The sequence below is a fragment of the Dermacentor albipictus genome, chromosome 3, assembly GCF_038994185.2.
Source record: "Dermacentor albipictus isolate Rhodes 1998 colony chromosome 3, USDA_Dalb.pri_finalv2, whole genome shotgun sequence".
Lineage (NCBI taxonomy): Eukaryota > Metazoa > Arthropoda > Arachnida > Ixodida > Ixodidae > Dermacentor > Dermacentor albipictus.
In genome coordinates this window covers 90209438-90229921 of record NC_091823.1, presented here as the reverse complement: position 1 = coordinate 90229921, position 20484 = coordinate 90209438, and the positions used below count along the sequence as shown (strand labels likewise).

At 52.1% G+C, this 20484-nt stretch overlaps 1 protein-coding gene across 11 annotated transcripts in view; it reads right to left on the bottom strand.

Moving 5' to 3' along the window:
* LOC139057471 (transcription factor Sox-5-like) overlaps positions 1 to 20484 on the bottom strand; it is an 884741-nt gene that overhangs the window by 97420 nt on the left and 766837 nt on the right. For all 11 annotated transcript variants that reach the window (XM_070535789.1, XM_070535790.1, XM_070535791.1 and 8 more), the window contains 3 exons: positions 17434 to 17856; positions 15564 to 15929; positions 10848 to 11052 (listed from right to left, as the gene is read on the bottom strand). In XM_070535789.1, coding sequence (XP_070391890.1) covers positions 10848 to 11052; positions 15564 to 15929; positions 17434 to 17856 — 994 coding nt within the window. The remainder of the gene's footprint in view (positions 1 to 10847; positions 11053 to 15563; positions 15930 to 17433; positions 17857 to 20484) is intronic.

The window sequence follows — 20484 nt, the reverse complement described above, 5'->3', positions numbered from 1 at the left end:
GGTTTCGGTCAAAGACGACGACGAGGAAGACGAAAAGAAAAGCTAATAAGATGAAATACCCGGCAAGAGTTGACAAAGAAGGTAGAGCCTTGCATGGGATATATATACAAGAGACGATGAAAGGTGCGTGGCTGTAAATAGAACAAATCTGTAAAAATAAATAGACATAACTATTAAAAACACGTGACTCGTCTGGAAGACACGCAGAGGCGAGACAGATGAGAGAGAGAGAGAAAATGAAAGAGGGAGAGAGAAAGAAAGAGGGGGGAGAATAAACTTTGAAAGAAAGAGCTAGGGTGCGGCGGCATCCTGGCCTGCTTAAAGGGCGGGCCCGCTTTATTAAATTCCCCAGGCGCGCACCACCATATCACCGGAAGCGCCGCATCCGTCAACGCTTCCTATATCAGTTGCAACGCCGCGCGATGGTGCCGCCAGAGCCTGGCGCATCGTGACCGCACCGGCCCCTCCTTCCGAGCCTTCACGTGAAAAGTGATACCAGTCTACGCGCGGAAGCGCTTTTCTTTTTGTTCTTCCTTTCTCGCCCCTGCTCGGGTATCACCACAACATTATAATTATATATTTTTTTGTCACCGTCCTCGAAGAAATGGCGAAGTAATACAAGAATGAAGAGAGTATGACGAGAGAGTTTTGTATGGGTGCTTTGCACGTCGGATGAAACTTCTTGGACAATGGCTTACACGGGCATCAGCGCGGTCGCTTTAAAGGCGCCGCTACCAGAAGAGTAGAGAGAGAGAGAAAGAGCAGTGCACTACAAATTGTGACTGAGCGTCACGGTGCATTGTGTGGCGTTGTATGCACGTGTGGGCGACTGACAAAGTGGCGCTTTAAAAAGTGTGACAATGTTCACGCACAGATGTTCTTATGCTGCCCATTCTTCCTTTTTTTTATCTTTTGTGTCCGTTTTGCCCCTCCGCCAGCACAGGGTAGCGAACCGCAAATATCCCGCGATTAACATGCACGTCTATCGTTTACCTTTGCCGCTATCTTTCTCGGGCGATAATAAAGACCTCGCCGCCTTTCTTGCTTTATACATCTTCCTTCACTACCAATAGCCCGTTGTACGCGCATGCGCGAAGCGGCGGCGCTGCTTACGTCGCTTTCCCGACAGAGAGAGAGAGAGAGAGAGAGAGAGAGAGAGAGGCCTGCGACCGGGGGCAGCTAGGGAGCCGTAAATCACTGCTTTCCCTGAGTAACGGGCCTGGACAGGTGGATTCCGCGGAAGACAAACTCTTCGCCGACGCCGACGCTACGGCGCACGAATGAATGCGGCCGCCGCGTATTCCCTTTGAGAAAGACTCCACGCGGCTAAAGGTCTGCCGCCGTTACCGCGCGCTGGAGCAAGCACAGTCCACACAAAAGGCCACCGCCCCTTTCCCCTCGCTACGTGATGGCGGCTGAAGGCATCTATCCATCCGCGGCACAAACATCGAAATCTCGGGGCTGCAGCCGCATCTATAGAAAGGCACGCGCCGCGCTGCAAGAAATCGGGTGGCAGCTATAAAAGACGAGCAGGATTGATCGCGGCCACGCCGGCCGGCGCCAACGCTGGAGTCGTGCCGCGAAACGTATAGCAGCAAGAAAGGGCCTCGGCTATTGAAGGAGGGAATGGTGAAAGAAAAAATGTAGCGCGCTATTCGGTATCGGATCCAAACCACGCTGAATGTAGATGTTGCGCTCGTGATGGGCATTGTCATATGCAGGACAAGTTTCGTGCGAAGTTCTAATGCAAGCTATAGATGACGATTGAAATAAAAGGCAGTAATTACGTCAGCTTCGTTTCGACTTTCACATAGGAAGTCGGAAATAAGAAGGCACGCTTGAGGGTTAAGGAGGACGACAAGATAAACAATTAAAACGACACACCGAGTTTTCTCTTCATAGTTTCTCTATACGCGGTACTCCAGAAACATAAGGGCTACTCGCGTGCACTACGATCGCACGACCAAGTGCGTGGACACCGGTCGCGCTTTGAACTTAGAGACAAGCAAACAAATAAGGGTCTACGGAAAAGAGAAATAGGGAGAGCACTGATATTTTTTATCGCAAATGAAGGCGCAAACAAATCTCCACGGCCTTTCTGATAAGAGTTCGCCACATCCACGAGATGGTGAAAACATGGAACAAAGAATCTCGACATTTTCTGAAAGTTAGAAACAAACGCTATAGGCTCTCAAGTATGCAAAAAAAAAGAAGAAACGAGAGAATATCCAAGTCGGGTCTATAGAGAGAGAGAGAGAGAGAGAATGAAGAGGAAATGCAGGGAGGTTAACCAGATATGAGTCTCCGGTTTGCTACCCTACACTGGGGATGGGGGATATGGGTTAGAAAGATGACAGAGAGGAAAACGCTAAAAAAAAGGAAAAAAAACACGCACACATGGAGGCACACACACAAAAGGCGGTCCAGTTAAAGTCGTTCACTCAGGCCGGTAGATCGCAAAAAGCGCAATAGCGCTTGCACGGGTCTATACAACGGGTTGCACGGGTCTACAACGTACAAAGTGGTAGTAAGCACTCCAGGATGTAAAACACCGTGCTGTTGACCGTGCTGTTGACCGTGCTGTTGACTATATGTAGCGGCTTCCAGGCAACCACAACCGGCGGCACCATGCCCACTCATCGCCAGTTATGCGGAAGGAGTCGGTTGTTACAAAAGAGCCTGCCCGATCTCCCCCGCTGTGTTCCATTCGTCTGCTTGTCGAAAATTTTTCTCTCCCTCTCTCTCCGCTTCTGTCAGCGTTCGCGCCCGCGGCTATGTAGCGACAGGCACGGGCGCCACGAAGGTGGCGGAATGCGACGGCTATGCACCATACAGTGCCTAATGGCGCGGCGCCACGGAGTCGGCGGGCCATGCACGCCAAGGTCGATACTATATCGCGCCAGACGGCATGCTGGGCGCGCTGACGGGCGCCTTTTGTTTTCGCCGCGAACAAAGAAAGACGGGCCCGCCCAAGAACCAGCGGGTCGAACGAATGTATATATCACTCACCCGGGTCGCCCGATGCGGCGAAGGAATAACATGTTGCAAGTTAAACAGCGCGAAAAGACGAAGATTTGAGAGACACGTAAAGAGATGAAGTATATGGAGAGGAGGACCGGCACATCCCCTCCTTCCGTGCTGGCGGCGGCGCACAATACACTTGCAGCACGCGGCGAGTTCCAGAAAGTAGCTGCCTATGCCAGCATCCCCTGAGACGAAGATCAAATACTGCAAAAGCGCCATCGAATAACACTCGAGCTGGTTGATTTTTTTTTTTTAATATGTAAGCTTCAGCACCAACGCCAGTAACGCTACAAAGACGTGAACTTAGCGGCGGACACACACAGGACGTATGATGGCACGCCGGTCGGAATATAAGCTACAGCTTCCTCGCAAATCACGATCGGCCGCATGAGAAGCATCGGGCGTGGTTACTTTCTGAATGCTTCATGCAAAATCTTATCTCTCGCTTAGTCAATTCGGCACGTAAATTCTAGCATGGCTCCAACATACTCAGCTGCTAACGAAGTCAACGATATACACTCTGCCTTTCAATTTACGCTGACAGAACCAGCTGACATGCACCAATTAGCCTATAAGTAAATAACGAATTACGTGGAAAATGTAGATGGCTGCACTGCCGTTTCGAAGGGACGTCTTCAACGGCGCCTCGGAGTCGTTTCCAATGCGTCCGTGTGGTGAGGCTGCCCACATGCTACCCGAGTGGTGGGAGTCTGCCCTTGCAGTTAGCCATAGCCGAACGTACCCGGTCGCAGCGTTTAGATAGCATGGCAAGATAGCTCATGTAAACCGGATTTAATTACATTATATCTAGCTTAGCTTATATATAGCCTAGCTTCAAACCTCATCTTCGTGTTGCTGCAGACGTGCACGCGGCAGTTGAACAAGCCCACCGTGCATAGCTAAGCTCCACGCCACAACCCCTTCTCGACAACAGATGCGTCTGCAACAGACTTTCGAAAAGGGTGCAGCCGTGAATCAACGGGTGCACACTGTCGTTTAAAGATACCCTTTAAACGACATTATTTCGGTTTAAGTCTGGAATTCCTTGATCGAATGGAAGAAGCATGCCGCTCGAACAAACGCTTCGAGAAATCCCGACAAACGGTGAACTACGGCTTCTTGTGACAAGACATGCAAGTCAACAGATACGAAATCAGCGGAATGCGTGTCTTCGACGGGGTGTGTGATTACGGCATACCAGCCTGTACGGCGCTCTCTCTACATTCTGAAACGTTTGATCTGATATCAAAGAAACGGCGCACCCTATTTCTCAACGAATGACTTCTCGAAAGGGAACGGTATATACATACCTGCATGCAGCAGACGTAAAGCTGCTATGCATACATGCGCAGAGATAAGTTGGCGCAAAAATGCTTACGATTCGAATGTTTCGAGACCATTCTTTCACGGAAGCGGCCGTGTCGTCTTCCGAACAAATGCTACGAACAACTCCGAATCCTGAAAGGGCCCGCTGTATACACCGCCTTGATATAAGTACTCAAAGGAACGGTGCTCGGCGAGAGAAAAACGAAACGGCTATAGCCCCTTCTGATATGCCCCTCACGATTTAGCAGCGCCATCTTGATGCGAATGCGCGTACGGACTCCTTTGACCAAAAAAGACGAAACGTAAAGGGCAGCCGCATCTATACTCCAGGTTGAATAGCGCGCACTGTATACGTCCATTATCTCGCTAAAGTCTGACATGAGTCGTTTCTCATAGCCAACTCGCCACGGTATCTATACCGCACGCACGCCCGCCCAGCCCGGCCTTAGATAAAAGAATCAGCGCCACAAAGAAATGACCGACAGAGGAACGCGAAGGTCGTGTACGGCCAAAAGATCAAGAATGCAAAGGGTCGCGAGACAAGAAACGCCGCCAGAAATAATATCGTTCGTTTCTCCTTTGAACGCGTATGTATACGTTCTCGCGTTTAAGCACAGTCGGTGCTTCTTCGGCGGCGGCACCGTACAGAGCGAGCAATATGACGGAAAAAATGAGGAAAGTATGCGAGATGCCCGAGAGATAATTTACAACGAAAACGGGCGAGGCTTCGGCGCGCGGGGAGGGGAAACGGCCAGCGCGGCAGCACGAAGATCCCAAAAGGGTTTTTTTGATCGGCCGCGCAGCTCCCGCATTCCGAACGCGCGCCGGATAAATTCAGGACTGGGATACTTCCTCTCCTCTCCCCCTCCTCCCCCCCCCTTCCCGTCTTTAGCTCGAGAGCCCCCACCCACATGGAGGACGGCTGCTGGCGGCGAAAAGCTGGATCAACGCCGGCGGTAAGATTCCAGGTCCGCTTCATCGGCAGCTCACTTTACGGCCGCGGGGCGAAGAAGAACGACGGTGATGCCGCGTCGCGCGCATGCGTGCGAGCGGTTCGTGCACAGCGCGCCCCGGGAAGAGGTATCACCCTCCCCATCCACCCCCCCCCCGCGTGCCCCTCTTCCCCATTCCCGCATTGCGCCGCCGTATACCGCGAAAAAAGGGAAGCGCTCGAAAGCAGCCGCGAAAGGGGGAACTCGCTTTCGCCCCAGCGAAGTGCACGAACGCGCACACGAATGCGTGCATCCACGCATATGCACACACGCAAGAGAGACGCAGATCGCATTTCTGTATGTGTGAACAATTTTGTGTCCCTATATATATGCGTCAATGCGTGCATGCGTGTGTGTGTGTGTGTGTGTGTGTGTGTGTGTGTGTGTGTGTGTGTGTGTGTGTGTGTGTGTGTGTACGAGAAAGGGACCGTGTTTATTTGCGAGATTAAGAATGCACGTTTGTGAACGCTTGTGCGAATGTATGAGTGGGCGTGTGCGTGTCGCGCCGCTTCCACCTGGTTTTCATGGCGCCAGAATTACTGCAAACAATCTACATAAAAAATTTAAGAACATAAAACAAGCGCAAGCAGAAACGCCCGCCGACGCTCAGGTAGGAAAAGAGAACTTTAAACGATGTATCAACGCGTAAGAAGCCACAAACAAGCCGGAACGCGAACAGCTAGACAGTCAAAGCGCGCACGTAAATCATTGCAAAGAAAAAAAAAAGAAAGCATGCCACGGGGGAAAAAAAGAGAGCGAACCAAGGGACAGGCAGTAATAAAGTGAGGCCAGGACGGGGCATCTAGGAGACACACAGAGAAGGAGGGGAAAGAGGGAAACGGAGGGCGAAAAAAAAATGCGGCACGAGAAGCGCGCGAGATGAAAATAGGAAGAGTTTTCCAAAGCTGCGCCCTAGGAGCCCGGGAGCGGCCAGATTTAAAATATGGAGAAAGGGGCAACTCGCAACGAAGAACCCGGGGCTTCGCTCGCTTGCCTTGCCTGCATGGCCCTATCTGCGGCGGCGCGTATTAAAAGCACGACGGGGGCGAGGCTTTTTTTTTTTTTCTTAAAGTCACCGGTCGCGCGTATTGCGGTATATGCTGCTACCGCAAAAAGAAAGAAGGTAAAAGAAAAGAGAGAGAGAGAGAGAGAACAGGAAGACGCAGGCAACGAAAAAAGGCGGAAAAAGCGAACCTGTGGCCTGCAGCTATGCCTGCCAAGGGAGAACGAGCGCGGCACACATTGCGCTACAGCGGCCGGGAAGTGTGTTCTCAGGGGTGTTCGCTTTCCCGTGGCGCGCGAGTTGTGCGCGCAGGAGGCGATCCCGGCGCGCAACCCTTGTCCCTCCCCCAATCCCCCTTTCTGCTCGTACGGGGGCGAAAGGCAGGCAGGTCCGCGCTCGCGGTGCGTCGCGGCGGCTAGACCGGAAGCGCGCAGCATCCTCGTCATCCTTTCCCGCCACGGCGGCCGGAAGCACAACGAGTGCGCAACGGTAGCGGCGGCGGCGGCGGTGGAGGCGGCTACAGCGGTACGTTCCTTTTCTTTTCACGTAGCCAGGCGCAACGCGGCATCCAGGTCGCTGACCTAGGCGAATAACTCGCGCTGCTTGCCGCTACTGCTGCTCCTCGGTGAGCACGTGTCTGTGTGTGCGTATGTGCGTGAAGGGAGGGGTGCGTAGCGTAAGTTGCGTGTACGTGTGTGTGTGTGTGTGTGTGTGTGTGTGTGTGTGTGTGTGTGCGTGTGTGTGTGTGTGTGTGTGTGTGTGCGTGTGTGTGTGTGTGTGTGGGAGACGCACGCATTCCTAAGGAAGGAGACCGTGACAATGACGTATGCCGCTTTTCCAGACCGCGGGTGCGCGCGAGTAGCGAAGTTTTCAACTCCCCACGCCGTCGCGGCGCCGGCGCTCTAGAGGCGTCAAGAAAGTAGTCACAGAAACAAGGTTAAGACACAATCTAGAGCGACTGCAAAGGTGAAGGAGGGCGATTGCAGTTCCCATGTCTCTCTCTCTCTCTCTCTTGCACCTTGAACCCTCCTATGGAGCCGATCCCCATCGTGATAACGTTGTCGCGTAGCCCACCACGGCAGGAACCTGCTATCGTACGATCTTGGTTGACGAGGTTTGATGCATCATGACGGTATGTACAGCTACGTTGGTCAACAAGTGACCAGCGAACGTGAACCACTCTCCGTGACAGATTGCTGCGCAGGCGGCAAGTATACTTGCATATTGCGAGCTATTGGCGCGAGAGAACAGAATGAGCAATGGTCAGTGATCATGCCAGCTTCCTGTTGTCAGATACGCCAATACGACTTGTACACTTGTCGCCTAATGTCTCCCGTTATCTCTCAGTGAGCACCATAGCACACCAGAGGGAGGAGGACATCGCTGGAGAGCAGATCACGCATGCGCATCGATGTGGCTAGCGTTTCTGTGAACTGACTCCAAAAGAAAGTACGTATCACTCTCGTCATGCTCTTGCCGGTAAGTGCCTTCCGAAATGTTCGACGTAGCGCTTACCTACAAACTAACCTCACCTGTAAACACATCAGCACTGCGTCCTGTGAACAGTGAACGTAAAAAAAAGAAAAAAAAGAAGAAGAACCTGGCAGTTTCATCTCGCGACTATTACGAGCCATCCGCTAATGACTGCGCCAGAAAACAGACGCGGAGCGAAACAAAAGCTCGCGAGAGCCGAAGGAGGGAGGCCCACGTAAAGGACGTCCGGTGGCAGATTTACCTCGGCGATGAGGTGAAGGAGGCGACTGCGCCGGTGTGCGAGTCACAGTCAACGGCTCGGCGGTCGAAGGCACATAAAACATACGCACGCACACACACACACAGCACCGGAGAGACACAGCGTCGAGAAGAAGGGGTTCGCCTCCGGGACGCGCGCGCGCAAGAGGAGGGGGGTGGTGGCCGGAGGCGCCCGCAGCGCGCGAGCGATCCCGCGCTACCGAGTGCGGCACCGCGGTGGAGCTATTTCGGGACCTGTCCTCCCGGAGTCTCAGAGAGAACGGGCGCCCGGGAGGAGGGCGCGTGCGAACTGCCGCGAGCGGCCAACAAAGCGCGCCCACCGATGCCGCTCCGTTCGGACGACACTCGCGATGCGCGCCTTCGAGGAGCGAGACAGGCGCGGCGTCCCAGCCCGTCGCCGCGCCAAGTAAGCCGCGGAGATATGTGTTTGCGCGTGGTATTTCTTCTTTTTTTTTTGGTTTGCCCAAGCGTGCGTCGCAACGTTAAACCTAGCCGCAAAGCACGAGAGGGATGAAGACCTTTCGAGTCCGCGTCCTATATAAAGCCGCTCCAGCGTTCGGCTCTTGCGACGAACACCGGAATAACGCTTTTCGTTGGGTTGAGGCTTGTTCTTATGAAAGATCTTTGAAGCAAACGAACTGCTTCATGTATAAGAGTCAAAATCTGGCGATATATATATATATATATATATATATATATATATATATATATATATATATATATATATATATATATATATATATATATATGGGATTTGGTGGTCGGTGCAGTGCGTATCTGTAAAATTCGTGGCGACAAAAGCGACGGCAGCGAACTCGCTAATAACTAACGCGTAGGCATACACTCATGTGTTACTCGACCCCTTCACCGAAAATAATACACGGGGATTGCCGGTGGCACGCGAGGCCGACAATTTGCAAGTGATGATGTTGTTCGAATACGTTAATTTCCGTGCCTGCTGTCCTGCCTCATAAATCTCACTCTCATTCCTGTGACAGCTGACGGATCATCGCTTAGTGCACCTAAGTTCTTTCACGGTGTTGTCCTGCATTTCAGAACTCCTAGTTTACCTTCTACGTTGACCAAGCGGCCAATGAGCGATGTAACTTCGGTATGTCGCTTGCCTCTGCGACAGTCCCGTCAGTGTCTTATTGAAGACAACTAGTGTCATTGTGTCTGAACAAGGTGTGTGCGCTTGGCGTGAAGACCGCACACAGCACCTTTTCTGCTGCATTACTGTCCTGCCATCGATGACCATTGGTCTGCTTTGCGGAGTTGTAACCCGTGGCTTTGGACAACACCACGGCAGAACGCTTGTAATGCAGTGCACTCTTACGTGCGCTCACGATGGAATATAGCACACATATCAGTAAAATGAAAAAGGCAGAAATGAACTTCGTCGCAGTAGAGGATCACCGCGGTTACGTAGTCGTAAGGTCATTTGACCGTACATATGTAATACTGTGATGTTGGACACATGTGCGAAAAAGAAGCCGAGTCTGCGCTTTGAGCGATTCCTGCTCGGAAATCGTTGGAAACGTTTCTCAGCACACTGTTACTGCTGCCAATGGCACAAGCCATGGGCACACACTAAACACGAGGGACTGTTTCTGTTGTGGCCTCGAAACGGCTCAATTCTTATCTCTCTTGTGCATTCTTCTTTGTCGTTGACCATGCGTGTACTGCGTTCTTCCAGGTTGAATAATCAACTTGTCCAACATTTAGAACTGCGGGCCGAAATCACAAAGCTTTACATTCGTAAATGTTTGCCTCACTCGCCCCTTATACTAATCAATTATTTGTGTGCTATCACGGGTAGTCCGATCCCTTTCTCACGAACCGTTCTATTCAGGCAGCGGACTGCTCGGTGAATTCGGCCTTGCGTTCCGAGCTGAAATAAACACATCGCGGAGAAGAAAGCTCGAGCGCATACGAGCTGACAAGACCACACAGGCATCATGCAGCCAAGCTGCCGAGCATGACACCACAAAGATACGGCCGCGATACCGTCACGTTCAATGCAGGCAAGAATTCTTTTTTTCGACAGACTGTGTACTGGCTTCAGTTTTCTTAGAAGACACGATGAATTCATAAACTTACTTCGCCAAAATTATTGTTCACAACAGCTAGCAGCCAATGAGAGAAGTGGCTGTGCTGTCGCCTGCTCTTTCTGTCTGCAATATGGGCGTTTGTTTGCGAACCCACAGCCTTCTCTGCATTTCGTTTCTCAATTTAATCATGAGGCTAGTGTGGGAGACAAGCTTCATGTTTGTAAACAAGAAACCTATGAAGTCGCTAGCGCGCAGGCTCATGAGCCAAATGGAAGATAAACAGTTTTTGTAACTTTTCGTCGAGCCGCTTTAATTCGTGGCCGAAATAATGTGCAGCTTTGGTAGTTTTTTTTATGCGACGGTTAAAAAAACAATGAAAACAAATAACTCAGGACCAATAGTTCTGGCGCACCTGCCAGAACCAGCAGGTTCACGGTGGGCAACGGTACGCCGCTATATGTATGGCGTCATGGCCTAGAGCAGGTGCATGTATACAAAGACTACGTCTGTCAAGCAGAAGCACGTCCGAGCAAATACGTGCGATTCTACGCCCCATCTGCTGCCTCGCGTGCAACGCTACGCGCAGTGTCGACCTTCAGAAAGCGCTACTACAATGTCACCTCAGCGCAAAGCGAAGTTTAGAAGCACACAACGCAACGATGTCCCTATATATAGCAGTGTGTCACATCGTGCACTGACCATTTGGAGCCTCTGCTGCACGAGCAGCTGATCTCGCAGCTGCTGCAGCTGGTTGATCATCTCGGTGAGTCGGCGCTCGTTGTCCCTCAGGCTGCCGCCGGACAATGCGAGCCGCAGTGTCTCCCCTTCCAGCTGCAGCGTGACGCGCCTGCGGCCGCCGTGATCGCTTCCATCCGCGTGGCCTCCGCTGCTTCCTCCCCGGGACCTGCGAGCCATCGACGAAGATGCAACACACAGGTGGCCTGCAAACGACCCTCGTCGTGGCACCGACACTGTGCGTCTGTTTACTCGCGCTATACGACCGGCCGGCCACCGACAATTAACAGCCGCGCTGTGGAAGAAGCTGCGCGTGTCATTATACGACCCACGCATATAGTATGTATACGCGAGCTTGCGTTTGTGTTTGCCTGCTGCGCGTGCATTCGTGCGCTTGTTTGTGTGTGTGGCCGAACCTAGCAGTCGCATTGATATCGCCTCGTAAAGCGCGCCTATATAGCCTTGCCCTCCGGGGGCTCCCTGGGCAATCCATCACCGTCGTGGTTCGGAGCAAATGCGTGATGTGGAAGAAGCAAAAGTAAAAATGAAATTGTGCACGGAGGATAGGCGCAATCCCACACAACGTGGATCATAAAGACTGACTGAAGAAAGAAGAAAAGACAAAGTAACGTCAAGAGCCTATACAGTTGTGCATCAGAATGAGAGAGAAACAGATTCACTGCTGGTGAACAAGAACTTTAGAGTCCGCCAGCAGAATAAGTGCGTTCTCAGCTACTGATATGCATTGGATGAAGGCTGATATAGCAAAAAAAAAAAAAGAAGGAGAATGACGATCGTGACGCTCGTAATCAAATAGCACAAAGTTAGAGGACGGCGTGAGAACTTCACATCACCGCACTGTAGTACAGTTACGAGTGCAATGTGTGGGTCGCCACCCAAATATAATAAAAATAAAAGAAGAAAGAAAAAAATCCATCCGTGAGTACAGTGAGTTCGTGATATATTTGTACTTGCCACTCATCTCGATACTTTGGGGTACCGGCTTCTATCGATGCTGAAAGACGAGCTCGAATGATTACTCACAAACACGTTGGCGGAAAATTTCATCAGTTCCGATTACAATTAATATGCTGATGATTGAATCGCTAGAATGATCAAAATAATTAATGGCTAGAATTCTGAAAGGTCAAATACGAAGGCCTATCTATTCAAACTGCCTACCGGAAATGTAATCCGTTTCCGGTCCTCTCAGGCTATGCTCGCAGACATCACATAGCGCTACCAACTAAAGTAAGTAGGCCAGCTTCGATAAACTTGGGACAGCGGCCCCACTTGTTCGCACATGCTCAGTTTAGGCAAATTATTAGGATGTGCTATAATTTCACATATTGAGCAGCACCAATTTCACATATTGAACAGTAACGAGAGCCAAGCTTGGAAGTCGACCTCAACAACTGCAGCATTGCTTTTTTCTCCCTAAAAAGGCGGGAATGAGGATATCAGAAGTGCGATTCCACTATTCCGAGCTGAACGCATCGCAACATCACCACGAGGTGCTTGAATAGAAACCTGGGGCAGAAGCCACGATTGTTTTGTTTCGTAAGTGATCTTTGCCGGTGGCCGGTCGCCTTCGCTAACTATATGACCAGCTATGAAGCTTAGAGGCTTGAGCATGTAGTTAGTTCATGTTAAAATAAGAACAGAGCGAGAACAGAGACAAACAACGAAAGACACACACACGGTGCTTACTTCCAACAGCTTTTGTTGGAAGTTGTCGGCAGTCGGCGCTCTGTGTGTCTTTCTTCGTTTGTCCCTGTCTCCCACGCTGTTCTTATTCTAGAAGTATGTCCAACACGGGGATCGGCTAAAGCTTTCTGTGAAGAACAATTCTAGCGTAAGAAGGTTTTGTGAAGACGGGCTTTGAGCTCCAAAATGACCTCCCACCGTGCAACACTTCTCGTCGCAACTGACTCAGCCGACAACCAATCCGTTCAAGGTTATCACAAAATCCGCTAAACTTCTCACCGCATGCTCTTCTCCTCCAGTCGCGGTCATCGCAAACAAATTAAAGCTGAGCGCTCCTCCGCAACGGGCGCCGGAGCAGCGGCGGCGGTGGGCGCGAGCCGTGTGGCATAGCGCAGCGCGCAGGAGGAGCCAGTCGCGGAAGAGGGGCCCCCCGTGCGCGGGGGCCGCGACGAATCGAAGCGACGACGGCGACGCGAGGCGCGCCGGCGCACACGCGTCCGGCGACAATCGGTTCGCCACCGGCGCGGATCCATTGTTCGAAGACCGCCTACCGCGCGCGCGCGCGAAGGGAATGCGCTGCAGACAAAGGGAAAAGGCCGGAGGAGAAAGAAGCCAGCGAGGCGAGCGCGGCGCCGCGCGCTTAGCGGAAGAGGAGAGGAGAGAAGCGTCGGCCGGGAGCGCCTCCTCCTGAGAAGCTGTCTTCTCCGCGGAGGCCCGGCCCATTGTTGGGAAGCACCGCCCTGGCATTGTCGGCGGCGCGCGCCAACGACGTCGGCGCGTGCGCGAAGGAAGGCGGCCTTTCGCCGAGCGCCAATCTGGTCACGAGACAATGGCTCTGCGCAGGACACACACAACAGCGCGGCCTCTCCTCTTGCCCTCCATTTCGTCCTCCCTGTCGCTATCTCTCGCCTCTTGCACGCGTCGCCGCATCCGCCACCTCCCCCGCGGGGCCTGCCTCCGAGATTGGCGCAGTACGAAGACACGCCACGTTAGCCCGCAGCACCGACTTCCTCCATTGTGCCATCAACGCGGAACCGCTTCTCTTTCCCTCGCGCTTGCGGCGCTGGCCCACGCGGTCCTTATTCGGTTTCGCAGACTTCCCAGCGCGAGCCGATTTGGATGCCGGTGCCCGCGCACGGTTACGAGTGCCTGGCAAGTGTTCCCTGTCGCCGGTATCTTTAGTTGCTACGTTAAGCAACCTGCGGAATGCCTGCAGCTTTTGTTAGCTCACCGTCCGACGGTATTCTGGAGTAACACTGTATTCAAGGAAGCGCCAAGCTTTGCATGCCAGATCTCTATTCTTTCTTTGGAATGTTGGCTAGCTTGCCAAGGAAAGAAAGGCGACGAGAAAAGACACAGTCTTAATCCGCCGAGGAAAGGAACACCAAGAGGAGTGGAGCCAGCCTGCCTGATTCTACTGCTCCGAACCAAAATCTGCCACATCGACCTGCTTACGACTCTATCCTTCAGTCACCACCAGTGCGAATCATTATATTGGTATGTGCTTTAAAATAGAGGTTTCTCGCAAGGATAACGGTGACTGCTTTCCGGAGAGCTCCCCGAATAGCTTAACGCTAAGTGACTTCACTGTTCCTTGCCTTCTCCAATGCACAAATCGGCATACCATTGTATGAGTACACTGGATCACGTGTACTCATGCAATGTTGTGCTCGTGCTCACACCGATACTCGAGTCTCTAACGGTGCGAGTGTTAATAGAGTCGATATAGAGAGTTTCAGCGTATCCATATACGTAATTACCATTTGTGGAACGTTGGGTTACCTGGTTCATAAACGTGAGCAGTCGTTTTGCTGGCGCCATCTTGTGGCGCAGAGTTTAATCAGAGAGAGGACCCAGTTATGACTGCAGTAACCGACCCCATGGTACTTATATGCTGGTGTAAATCGTAGGTAGCAATACAATCAGCAACGTGCGGTCCCTTTTGCTTGCTGTATATTGAGAGCCCTTGTAACACATTTAAATTTCACGTGTTGTTGGAAAAGCCTGACGAGACGTCGCTAAAAGCGTCGTTTGTGCCGTCCACGTTTATCGTAACGCGCTGTACTTCCGTAAAGCGTAAACGTGAAGCGTAAGCGCTTAAGCTCTAACATTGGTATCGGCGAGTCGTACACCTGGAGTGCACTGCTCTTGTAAGCCCCGTGTAATTGGCTGTCATTTATTCTGAAGTGAGACAAGTCGGCATGCCCCCTCACCCCCACTAATAACTGTGAACGCGAATAAGTGCTTTGCTGGTGCGACTGTGAGAACATGTCGCTGTGAAGTGTGAACACAACTGAATACTGCACATAAGGGTATATGCGATCGCACGCGAGCGAGTACGAAGAAGTGCATTAATAAACTTTGGGTGGCTGAATGGGAGCGAGTTCCATCTAATTCTGTCTCAGTGTATGTATGCCTCAGCAAAGCCGATTACACAGCGCTGGCCTGCTGGCGTCATAGTCCTCATTCCTCCCGCTTCGTTATCTTAAATACATTATTAGCGGCAGTACAAAAGGGGCGGGTTACACAAAAGAAACGCATCACGCGTCAAGGCTTGCCTGGAGAATACATATGCGGCGCACTTCTAAGAGCTCACGCGTAGTCCCGTACCAGCCGTGCTCGAGTGAAGGCATTTCAGGCGAAATATTCCCTGTCTTTAAGCTGGATTCACGCGGGGTTCACGCGGGACGAGCATGACATGACTGATCCTCAACGAATCGCCCCGCCAGCGGATTAGCTGCTTCATTCTTATGTGCAGCGTGATTAACGGCACCGAGCTATTCAATATACTATAGTGAATGTGTGAATGTGGTCTGAGAGCAGGACAGCCTACTTCGCAGGCTCGCTTAACCTTTCCGTTTAAAGTCCGTGTCTCCAGACATTCTGAAGCTTTAGCAGGGCGCGGCAAAGGCACACGCGTATATAATGCTTGCGCACCCGCACTTCTACAGAAGACAGGCGCATATGGCTCACCGGTGTTCGAGCGGCGCCCTGGAGGAGGCCCCGTCGTTGAGCGTGGCGCTCGTGTGCATCTTGGAAGTGAGCCTCTTGAGCACGTCGTCCATGGACTTCTTGGGGCGTCCCCCTTCGGACGACGTCGGGGGCAGCAGTGGAGGTGGCGGCGGAGGCGTCCTCTGGTGCGCGTGGTGCTGCTGGTGCGGCGGCGGCTGACGGCGCTTGTGCGGCTGGTGCGCGACCGACAGCGCGGAGGTCGTCGTCGTCGTCGTCAGGTTCTCGGCTGGCGAGCCCGGTCCGTACGCGTCCGAGTCCTCGGAGTCCGTGTGCCGGGAACCGAGCAGTCGGTCGCCCGGCGCGTAGCCTCCGTGATAGGACGCGTTCCTGCACGCGCGAGAGACCGTTGTGAGCGCAAAGAGAGAGAGAGAGAGAGAGTGTAGAATTCAAGAAGGCAGGGATGTTAACCAGTCAATAGTCTGGTTGGCTACCCTACACTGGGGGATGGGAGAAGGGGAAGAGAATGAAAGGAGAGAGAAGTTGCAGATACGTGTACGGACAGCACTTCAGTTAAAGTCGCTCGAGCAAACCAAAAGTTCTGAGAAAACACAAAAGTGCCTTCACTGCCTTCTGAGCCGACGATCGGTCGGGACGGTGCTCTAATATGGTCTGTGAGCGCAAAGGGTTGCCGCGGTCGCTGTGGGCATCAAAGTCAGCTGCTAACGAGGAACGAACAAGCGCTTGAGTCCGCTGAATATAGAGGACGCGGTGCCGCTTCAGCGTGTTCGTTTTTTTTTTTTTGCAATGCAAGCCATGAAAAAAGCCACAATGCTCACGACGACGATAGAAATCACTTCAGAGTAGAGTACATTGAGCTAGTTTGCACATGAGCTCATGACGAAAAATCCGCGCGGCTTAGACAAAAACGAAGGTTCGTGTCAACGCGCCCATTTTTTCCGTTTTCACCTGTTAAGCCTCGCTGATTTTTCAACATTAAATTCCCTCATCGTTCCTGGTTTACTTTCACAGCAGTGGCCTCCGGCCACCACAGTCCTATATGTTACGCGTGTAGCACGGGGACTTCGAGCTTTGACACAAAACACGATTCCGTCTCACTGGGCGATGCATGCATTATTCTTTCCTTTTGACGCAAATTAAGTGTCATCATGGCTGACAGGCGCTCAAACCCCAACGAACGAGATAATATTCTTACCAATAAGAAAATATTCCGAATACGCAGTCATGCTTGTTATATCGGTTCCCTGAATATTCAACTTACTAGTACTTCTTTTGGTGTGTTCGTGTGTTTTCCATTTTCAAAGCGAAGCTATTAAGGGCTACTTGCCCCAGAATCGTGTCCGTGTTTAACACGAAACTATTACCATCAGCAATGGCTCTAGCGTCGTCGTCTTCTTTCCACAGCACGCTCGTTGGCACCCCTCGGCGCTACCACGCGAACACACTCTTGCCACTGCTGCCGCGTTCGTCGTCGTCATTAATTAAATACTTAAGAAACACAAAGACGCAACCAATTTTACGGCGAATTACAGTGAAGGGCTAGTTCCCCCAGGATCGTGTCCGTGTGTAGACACAAAGCTGCCCATACGTGGGCCGATCCTAAAGATAGTGAAATGCCGGGCCGACCCGCGGCGGAGGTGCAGTTCGCCATTAAGGGGCCCACATACACAGCTTCACTGGTCATCCTTCTTCGCAGAGTAGAAGGGCACTGAGTTTTTTTTTTTTCTGTTTCCCACATAACATTATTTACTAGATAGGCTGGAAGACGACCTTCGCAGCTCGCAGTTCTAGCAAACCATTCCCGGTTCCCGTTCTTTCTCGCACACGGATTCGCAAAACGAAACGACAATGAGGCGGCAATCGGCCTGCTGACCCGTTTGGGCTGTGCGCCAGGACGTCCGAGCCGAGGCTGTCCGAGCGACCGTCCTCGTCGAACTCGTCCAGGGCGGCGGCGCGCTCGTCGTCCTCATCGTCCTCCTCGGCGGCCGCCACCGCCGCTGCCGCGACCACGTCGTCGTCTTCGTCCTCCTCCATGAGCTGGTCGGGGGGTCCTCCCATGAGGGCGCGGCCGGACAGCAGCGCGTCGCCATCGCCGCACGCGGCCGACGCTGCGGTCAGCCTGAGGCGGCCCGCGGCGGCGGTCTCGTCGTCGTCCTCCTCTTCGTCCTCCTCCTCCTCTTCCTCGTCGGCGTCGGCACCTTCGCACAGGGCGCCGTCTTCCTCCTGCTCTTCCTCGCTCCGCAGCTCGTCCGTCGACAGCTTGGTGGGCGGACTCTTGCGCTTAGACGACATGCTCCTGCGAGGCAGGCAGAGAGAAAGAAACACGCAACAATTAGAACACCGAATGCGAGAAGTGCACATACAGTCTGCTGCTCTTTTCTTTTTCTTTTTTTCGCAGAGCTCTAAGGTATACACAAGCACAGTGAGCATCTATATATCAGAGTGTGTCCCGGCTGCATTTACTACCACGGGCTCAGTATCCCTTAAAAGGACTTTAGGAGGGTCTAGTTGTTACAAATAAATGACTTCATTAATGATCGCAAAAGAACAGACACAGGACGAAAGAAAAGGGCATATATATATATATATATATATATATATATATATATATATATATATATATATATATATATATATATATATATATATATATGCTGTCGAATGAGTTGACCGTAGCACTTGTTCTAAAAGTGTATGCACCTTTATTTTGTGCCGTATCTGCCTTCTTTTTCGCCCTTAAATCACGTTCTTGACACAGCATTGTTGTAGATGAGTACCAATTTTCAGGTTAGGACCCAAGCCACAGCGGCTATACTGCGATGAGGGCGCAAGGTAAAAACAACTATGTATGTACATATATATTCCACGTAGGAGTTAGCTGGACAAAATTTTTACGAAACTCTCCACTGCACTGGGAGTATTTGACTGTTCGAAAGTACAGTGAAATGCGCCAATTACTGCCGTGCACTCGTGAACTCCTCAACGTCACTTTGCAGCTGAGCATAATGAATGCCAGCAAACCGCACAATAAAGGAACCCACTTCCAGCCGTCGTATATGTGCTTCGTGGGCATGGCGCTGTGCACAGGTATCTGCTCTCGTACGGGCCACCACATCAGCATACCACTCAATTCAAAGCACACAATGCTATTCTTTTAAAACTTCACTGTAAAATAATTTCCACCTTTGAAAGTGAAAAAGTGTGCAAATGTGTAGATAAGTCACGCCCTTAGGGTTTGACTTATATAAATGACACCCTAAGGGTGTGAGTTATAAACACATTTACGCCCTTCCTCACTTTTAAGGGTGTAAATTAATTTAATGTGTGTATAGGCCCGTATTTCATGAACATATTCCCTTATTTTGATGGCAGAAATCCCGCGAACAAGGCACTCGTGTAAGAACTACGCAACGTACTAGTGCGCGACATAAACTAATTTTACTGCCGGCACGAGGCAATCCAGCTTGCTTTTTTTTTTCCACATGCGCGTTCATCTCACGTAGCAAAGCGTGCATATATGTCGCCTATCGGGTACATCGATATTAGAGTTCAGTTAAGCGCCAAACAAAGAGAGACTGCGAGAAAAGTGCTATACCTGCAGCAGCGATGCCCAAGTCACGCAGCTTACGCAGCCAGCGGTATACATCATACAGGGCACTTCCAAGAGAAAACGCCGTACACACGGGCCAGAGGCGTGCCCCCCAGCTTAGCGTGCGGAAGCACTATGCCCAAGTTTCTTAGGAGATTCGCGGGCATCGGCGCTAACGCGCAGGAAAACAGGAACGGAGAGGCCCCTTTTACACGTGGCCGCGGTATAGAACACGCGAACGAGCAGGTTGACCAAAAGTGCTGATGCTCGGGGAAAATGCTCTTAGCGCCGCAATGGCAGGACCGGACCGCAGGGACGCAATCTTGCGAGCGCGCACTTTGGGTTTTAGCGAGCAAGTTAAGCAAGCCACCGCGAAGGGCAGCGAGCCGCGGCCCTGCCGCCGGCCACGACAAGCCAAATTACGAAAACGATGCGGGCGGGCGCCGGTGTGACGCCTCGTGCAAAAGAGGAAAACACCCCCCCCATCTCTCTTCTCCGAAAGTGTACGTAGCCGTGTTGTCGATGCCGACGCGGGAACGGGCGAGGAGCGCGGGTGCGGGGTTCACGTGTTGGGTCCGGCCGGCGAGCAAACTCGCCAGCGCTTTTTCATAATTGCGCGTCGGGTGGATATGCCACACCGCGCACGCATTCCGAACAGGGGCTGCATGGCGGGGTTGGTTCGCGCCGCAACAACATATACATCTTCTTCCTCTCCGCCCTTGCTGCTTGCAGAAGCCGCGGTCGAAACTGCGTGGCAAAGTAACGCGGCCACCGGAGCGGGCGCGGCCCGGCGATGTGCTCGGAACTTTGGAGAGCCTCCTCCTCACTTTGCACCCGTGTCGCCTGCATCTACATACCTTTTGTGCCTGTGTGTGTTGTTGTTCTTTTTCACGTCTTACAGCCACCGAGTCGCCCGCGCTTTGCTTAACATCTCGGTTCTCCATTTTCCCCGTCCTTTAGAAGCCGAGCTTATTATATTTCTGAGCAGTCGAAATGAAGGATCGCCCCCCCTGTATGCATTTCGCGCCGGCAGCTTCGTTGGTGGTGCGAGAGGTGAGAGGCGGAGATGGGATTCCACGTGTGGCGCAAAGAGTGTGCGTGCGCGCGCGCGCGTGCATATGCTAATTTGCTCGCGAAGCGCGTGGGGGACGCGAGCTAAAGGTCTCGCTGTAAAGATTCTCGTTGGGAGCGCATTAGTCACGGCGCGAAGTGACGTTATCACTCGCGGCGCTACAACACTTGATAAAGTGGCGTAGCGATCAACAGAAACAAGTAATGCAAGAACATTAAGCCCGTATGCATTATCCATACTGCAACGCTATAGCCTACCATATA